This window comes from Egretta garzetta, unplaced genomic scaffold (genome assembly GCF_000687185.1).
Source record: "Egretta garzetta isolate BGI_Z169 unplaced genomic scaffold, ASM68718v1 scaffold46, whole genome shotgun sequence".
NCBI lineage: Eukaryota > Metazoa > Chordata > Aves > Pelecaniformes > Ardeidae > Egretta > Egretta garzetta.
Genome location: NW_009260268.1, coordinates 9,372,103 through 9,380,061, shown reverse-complemented (window position 1 = coordinate 9,380,061; position 7,959 = coordinate 9,372,103). Strand labels below are relative to the sequence as shown.

General features: G+C 39.1%; 2 protein-coding genes across 5 annotated transcripts in view; both read left to right on the top strand.

Moving 5' to 3' along the window:
- Positions 1-7,959, top strand: part of EXOC1 (exocyst complex component 1) — a 42,106-nt gene that overhangs the window by 587 nt on the left and 33,560 nt on the right. The window lies entirely within an intron of this gene.
- Positions 473-2,302, top strand: EXOC1L (exocyst complex component 1 like). Its single transcript, XM_035897753.1, has 2 exons — positions 473-601; positions 2,039-2,302. The coding sequence occupies exons 1-2, from the start codon at positions 500-502 to the stop codon at positions 2,300-2,302; spliced, it is 366 nt and encodes a 121-aa protein (XP_035753646.1). The 5' UTR covers positions 473-499.

The following is a 7,959-nucleotide window of genomic DNA, read 5'->3' as shown; positions in this document are numbered from 1 at the left end:
AGGGAAAGAAGAGTTTTGCTTTAAAAAAGTAATGGCTCCATAAGAGAACTTCATCCACAGAATGGAAAGTGTACCACAAGTCATGTAAATCAGAGCCTTGGTAGCAGTTTTGCAATTTTCTGACTCCAGCACCCCAAAAGATTCCCCCCTTAAGTAAAGTAGGATGACAGATCCAGTGCCAGAATTAGGCTTTCACTGCACTGCTAGTGAACTCAGATGAAAGGCTTTTGCACAGACAAGAGTCTCTTTTCACAGGATGGGTAAGGTAAATTCTAAGTCTACTAAAAGCTGACAGGTTTCATAGACTGCAAACATGGTGCTATTCCTACTACCCGGGCAAAATAAAACTATTAAATCCAGTACAGCCCTGCCCATTATCTTTCAAGTTATAATCTGAAATGTAGTTTAAATCTTTTATTATGGGAACTTTTGCAAAGTACTTGCTTGCAAGTTGGTTTTTTTTCTTGCAGTGACTAAAAGTGAAGAAGTAGAAATATGTATGGTTAAACACTTGCAAGCGGATCGAGAGGAGAAATATGAAGTAGTTGAAAAGTGGTTTTTGAAAGATCTGGAGATGATTGATGGAAAAGAAGCAGATACTGTAAGTGTTATGTATTATTAAATACATATATTAGAGTATACTTTTCTTGTGTTGCAATTTGGGAAACAAGTATTAAAATGCAATTACAATGCATTATCTGGAAAAGAAAGTTATGTAAAAAACAAAATAAATGAAACCTCCAAGGTATTTTGGTTTTATCACATGTGAGAGGCTCCATATCTCATTCGCCCTGTTGAGGGGGGAGCAGGAAGGAGAGATTTTCTTGTTTGTTGTAATCTTCCTCTCTCCAGCTGAGATCTGAGGGACAAGCTGGATGTCTTCCAATTTTTCATCATAACTGGGAATAAAAGTTCTCCACCTGCAGCTCCCAGCGTAAACTGGGATTAATCCATAGATTTTAATGTGCATTTGAAAACAAAATTTCATTGATACTTTTATGGAGAATGTGACCTTGTCATTTGAATGTATGAACCTGTTCTCTGTATGACAAAGTCAATGTGTAAAATATCATGCAAGTTTGGTGTACCAGCTCATGAAATTATCCCTCTTTCACATAGCTTAATCTCTCATCACTTGGATCAATTAAATATTGGTGTATTTGTGTGTGTAAATTTGAAACAGCTTTGGCTACATCTGGCTGACTTCTAAAAAAGTCCTGTTCTCTCAGATACAACATCAGAAGGGTAAAATGAAAAAAATAAAAAATAAAAAAAGAAATTTAAAAAAAAAAAAAAAAGCCAAAACTTTACGTCCCCTCTCCAAGTTACCTTGCTTCTGGAGATGTTCCTGTCCCTTTCCCAGCCAAGGAAGCCAGAGGATTTCCCTGCATGATTTTCCTTTAGCTTTTTTCTGAAATGTTGTGCTAAACTATTTTTCAGAGATGATTCAGCCTTCCACAACTGGGACGGTCAAAATCTGTCTCATTTTTGGTTAAAGAAAAGCCTAAATGAACCTCAAACTCATGATTACAGGGTGATTAACACTGCTGCAAATATTCCTAATAGTTATTCATATCCATAGAATTTAACAGAACTTAGCTGCTGCTAGGATTAATTGTGCCAAAGATCCAGAAAGCACAGGAAGGGCAATCAATATTCTTCTACTGACAGGCATATATAGTTATAGTCCAAGGCAAGTGCTTCTCATATAGCATGTTTTAGGCAACATGACAAAATGGTTCATTTCAAAACCAAGATTGTATAACCCCAATAAAGTGCAGTTTATCGCTTGGGCAAACTCTGAAAGTTTTACTCGGGCAAAATGCCTAATGGCAAAAAATAGCAGCTAATTATAAACCACTACTTTGTGAAGTTTAAAAGACCCTTTAGTATGAACAGCAGAAATAACGCAAAATCTTTTAGAGTCCATCAAACTGAGAAAAAGCCCGGAGGGTAGCTGGGCAGAGAACAACAGATTGCCGTTCTAACATCTGTAATGTGTGTAATAATTTCATTCTCTGTTTTTTTTTTTTTTTAGGACAATCCATATTTTGATATGCACTTCCACAAAGTCTACAATCTGGAAGCATATAGTTGTGCATCTAAATATGCCTTTGCTCGAACGCTAACCAAACTGAATGAAATGTACCTTAAGAAGGACTTGAAGATTGTGAACTTTGATGACACCTACCTAAATGATGATTCAATCTGGTCATCCAACAATAGGGATTGTTTAGTACTTATGAGGATATGCTTCTATGCTTCCAACCTTTTATGTCTCTCCCTGTGTCCTCTGTCCTAAAGAGGCATTTTCTAACATTAAGGTGACTGGTTGACTTTCACTGACCAGCATTTCATAAATCATCTGATCAAAAAGATAGTATTTTACATATAAGCAAAAAATGGAACATACATTTTACATAAACATTGACCATTTGTTTATATATATTAGGAGGGCCTCACTCTGGCAAATACTTACAAATACATGAGACTTTCAACACAGGACCAGTAATTCTCATGGTCAATGGTGACTGGAAATATTTTTAAAGCATTAAGAGCATTAACAGTTAATTTTAATATCCTGGGAGTAGAAAAAAGAAAGCAGCCAAATGAGTTCTGTGTGAGAATGATGCCCATTTCCATTTTAATGCTGTTAAAGAGATCACACCTACATCAATACAAGAATCAAACCCTCATCCCAATGAATCGGTGTTTTGCATTCAGGTATCATGGGACCAACTTTTCACCTATGCAGTTATAATTATTTTTCCCTCTGAACGTCTAGTGCTCCCTTTGGCCTTTCTCTTATTTGTGGTACTGCCTTAGAAAATGAACGTTCTTAAGCAGAATTGCTTTATTTATCAGACCTTTCAGAACATTAACATCTTCTTTCTTGCACTTTATTGAACAGGCACAGTTAGGGAACAGAAATTGTTTGTTTATGTCTCATGTCTACCTCTGGACCAAGAGTTAACAATATACTATGTAAACAGCAGTTGTTGGCTACTACAATTACTTTGGGGGCAAGTGATAGACTTCTTGAAGTTCACAGAATTATGAGAATAATTTTGACCAGTTTCTAGCTATGTGTTAGTATATTCAGTGGACTCCTTAAATGTGTATTAGTACTTGCAGTTACTTTTAACATGGGGTGGAGTCTACGGAGTGATTTGGAAGATCTTGCCTATAACAAAAAATAGCGGCTGGACTTGTGACAGCATTATATTACAGTAGAAACAGAGGATGGATTAAAGCTGTATTGAGCAAGAGCTGAAGAGGAACAATGTTGACAATAAGAAGCACAGCAATGTTGCCCAGTGTCAGCCAGTGAAGGTAGTTGGCTGCTCTTCCCACAGTCAATAAAGAAATGCCAACCCCAAAGGTCATTCAGCGAAGCTTCTGGTCAGAGTGTCCTGCAGGAGAAAAATTTGCTTTCTCTTTTGGCAGCCAGGAGTGGACAGGGAGACCAGCTGTGGACAAAACCAGCTATGTGCCTAAAGCTGACTGATGTAAATAGCTGCTAGGAAATCGGGAGCAGGTGACTGTCCTCTCTTGGTACCTGCCCAAAGTACATTTACACAAATGTTTTCAAAAGGTGGGAGTTCACGTGAAAGACAACAGTGAAGTAGGAGTCACAGTACCCTTGCGCGACTATCCCACATCAAATAAGTGAGAATATTTGAAAAATTGTATAAAATATACAGCTTTCTACTTTACTTTTTACATGCTACCCTATTGCTTGTGTATAGGAAAGGCCATACCTTTGATTAGCTAGTCTTCAGAAGCTATACATTTATTCTAGGCATATGTGGTAACTTACATTCATTCTAACCCAAATCTTAGTAATGGTGTGTATCTTGACAGTTGTGAAGGCAGTTTATGTGGGTAAGGAATTTGTAAGGGACTAAAGTCTTTTCTACATTTGCCACCTAATTCTAATTCTAAAGGACTGTATTTATAGTAATTGTTTGTGAAACGCAGTTGTTCCTTTCTGAATGTCTTTGGAATAATGAACTGCAAGGATGCGTGTTGTAACATTTGATCCATAGCTACAAGAAGTATTTGCCCAACACTCAGGTTCCACAAGGACCATCTTCAATAGCAAGTAGAATTCAGCCTACCATTACCTAGGATACATGGTCTTGTTTGGACTGTGTGTTAATAGTAGAGGTCACCATGTTTTCTGTAACACAAATTCTTTGCTTAATAGCCACAGGGAAGTATTTTTTTTGGGTGGAAAAGCTCCCATTGTTCATCTTGTAATTGTAATAAAAACATAGAACCTCTACTAATAAGCACTTCAGAGCATTCTTTTGAAATAAAGTACAGGTGTAGTGAATTCCTCACCAATAATTGTCTCTATCGTGTTAGAAACTGATAAGCTCAAAATGACTGTAATGTTCAACCATATTTAATGGACTTGCATCAGTAGTTTGTACCTTTCTATTCTTGTACTGTATAAACATTAAACTGGCTATAGTAGAAGACAAATGAGCCTGCATTTTATGTGGAATAACGTGCAATTAAAATCTGTTTGGCATTTCTTCTGTCTGATAACAGAGCATTTCAGACATTCTTCACTTAAGTGATCAGACTCAACAAAGGGAAGGAAGAAAAAGGGACGTTATCCATGTGAATTATTCCAGTTCTTATCAAAAGGGAAAATACTTCAAAAGATCTTTGCAGACCTAATCTAGGGACTCTTTACCTCTACACGGTTAGGTTAACAGTTGGACTTGGTGATCTTAAAGGTCTTTTCCAACCGAAATGATTCTATGATTCTTTTTAAGGTGTCAAATACCGAGCCGCTGTGTATTTGCTAGACTGACCTGATCACACTGTGAAAAGTCTTTGTCCCGAGGTGCGTGAGACTGTCACTTTGTGGTTAGTGTAGCACAGCAGCACCGCAGGAGGGAGCGACTATGCTAAATTATAAATGGAAAAGACCTGACAGGCTAAATAGCCCATCTTTCAATTAATGCAGAATTGTTTCCAACATCACATTTCCTGACACTGGATATACAGAATGTAGTTTGAAATAATGCAGTATCTAGGCATTCATCTGTTTCTCCTGTAAGACTTCTCCAAGATTGACTAGGAAGGAACTTAGAGGAGTAAAGGATTATCACAAATGCATTTTGTAGCACCCTTACAAAAGGTTACAACTACATGATGGAGTGAATTAATACTTGAGACTGTGGATATAATGTAGATTTCCTTCAGAAGACAGCAATTGTTATCAGCCACATCTGTTCCAGAGAAAAGAAGAATGTGGCAGCCTGAAAATGAGGAAGAGTGATAGTGAGCAAACAGGAGTCCAGGCTCGCTTGTTTAAGAGGCAGAGAGAGAATAGAGGCTGTCATAAAAGACAGTGGATGTTTTTTTCCTTAGTGTATTTTTTAAAACTCTTTAAAACCAACATCAGAATTAAGAATACGGGGAAACCTATGAGAAAAGAATTTGAGAATATTTTGCATGTAGCATTTCTCAACACCGTATTTGTCTTGTTCTATACTTAAAAAAACACATCCGTTTCCTGCAGCTCCACACTATAAAAAGCATTTTACACCATCATTCAGATAAGATAGTTCCATATCGACAAAAAATACACTGGTGATGTTCTGAGTTCCTGGTTTTAAGATGATTTTCACCATCTAAGACCCATGACCTTACATGTGAAACAGGACTCCTGTCCTGTGTATTTATCTTTTCCTGCCTCTTAGATTAAGCAAATACAGATGAATGCAGAAGTTTTAAAATAATTTTGGGAGTGAAACAGAGCAGGGAGCCTGTTCTGGACTGTGCCTTCTGGGTTATTTCTTATTCTTCTTCTCCTTTGTATTTTGGAGTCGTACATACAGTAACCCACCTCTTCCCAACGAAAGCCTATACTGCTTTCCCTGTCACCTGCCTATGCCCCAATACTTTCCGTCACTTTCAGCATATCTATCTGCCTTCTTGCGTAGAACAGGGGCTTGTATTATGCAATTTGTAATACGTAATTTAAGACTAATTTGTTGTGAGTTAAGGTCAGTATTAGAAGACCAAAGGCCCTTTCTAAAGAGATCTGTGGAAAGCTGAAATAGGAGGGGAGAGAACAGCACTGTGCATCCTGGAAGATAACCTCATGTCAGTTTTAACGTGTATAACCCCCTTTTAACATTAACAAACTACGTTTTGGGGGGGGGGGGGGGTGTGACCTTTAGCAGAATCAACAGCCAAAGACAGGAAAGTAGCAGGGTTTTGACTGATAACAACAGCAGCTTTGTGAAACATTGTCCCATCTTTTATGGCTGCCTTGTCCCATCGTTATAGATTTAGCCAGAGACAGTTACATTTTGTGGCTGAATTGAGAAATTACCAAACCATAACTTCTCTTTTAACCTCGGCCCTCATGCATGATGCATTATAGAACTATACAGCACGTTGTTTTGTAAGTCAGAAAATGGAAGTACATTCAGCGAGACTTTATCGGTCAGTAACGTTTACTGCTTTCAGTCGAGCGGAAAAATGATACAGGAATGATGAAATCACAGTTTTACATGTTAGAAGCCTACATTTCGGCAATTTATAATCAACACTTGGAAAAGATGTTTTCTGTTGTTATTTATTGGTCATGGCCCAGCTAATACATTTTATCAGCCATACCCTAAAGGCATACTGGTGTATTAATGTGAATAAATCACACAGTTCAAGTAATCTGTAATGATTTCAGCCTTTCCTTAACTCTGCATGCAAGCGTTGAAGAAATACTGTATTAATTTACATTTATATCGCTAAAAATGAGTTAAGTGTATCGATCGTGTGGTGAACCTCCGTCACAGCGAAGTCGGAACTAGAAGGCAGTTCCAGTTTTCACTGGATTCAGCAGACACTACAAGTAACTACGGCCAGGTTTGGACATCGTTTCTCACGGTTAGATGCCAAATCCTACATTTCGTGATCACTAGTCACAGAGTAACTGTTCCCTCTGAATTACCACTGGCATCAAAGACTGTCGGTTACTAAGGGGGCGTCTGCTTAGGGGTAAAGCCAAAACGCTTTTCACTGAAGTTATATGAATCCTGATGCTGTGGCCAAACTGAATTACAGCAGGCGGTCAGAGATGGCCTTCTTTGTCATTTGAAATTCTGAGATACTGTCATATTGTAATGTATTGTGTGCATCTTTCAACCCCAGGTGTATCTGCGTTTCTTTTGTGAATACACTCGTCTCCTAGAAGACATAAAACTTCTCAGTAACTCTGCCAGGCCAGTTGAGAACACAGACATCAGACGCCAGTTGACCTGACACCAGTTTTGCATCTGGTGCAACCCATGTTATTTCTCCCACAGTGTTTTGCTGTTACAAACTCTTTGATGGCGAGCGTTCTCTCATCACACTGGCACGTAAAACACCTCTTGCAGGTCATAATACAGAAAAAACTTATTTACATAATTTTTCTTGCTGCTTTATGCCTTATAATTACACAGCAGGGTTTTACCTAACAGTTCACAGCTACTGGAGGGAGCTTCTTCCCTGCAGCTCTTTAGAGCTTGGTGAGGTTTTTCAGGCCCTTCTCTTTTTTCCTGTTTTTTTTGTTTTTTGTTTCCTGCCCCCGCCTGAATCAACCCACCCGAGTCAGGCAGGAGCCACCTCAGGAAGGTGCACCCAGACACGGTGGAAAGAAGCAGGGCCACTCTTTACCACAGCACCGCCAGACACCTCCGGGCTCCCTTTGCCACCTGAGAAGCTCCAGGGCCTCACAGGGCGCTACCAACCATGTCACTTACTGGCAAGGCCCAGCTCAAACCGGAGCGGGCCTGGCCATTTGTGAATGTGTGAAGACCACCACACAGTTACCGTTCCTGCCTAGCAACGCCCTCTACCTCGCCCTCTACCTCGCCCTCTACCTCGCCCTCTACCTCTACCTCTACCTCTACCTCTACCTCTACCTCTACCTCTACCTCTACTTCCCCC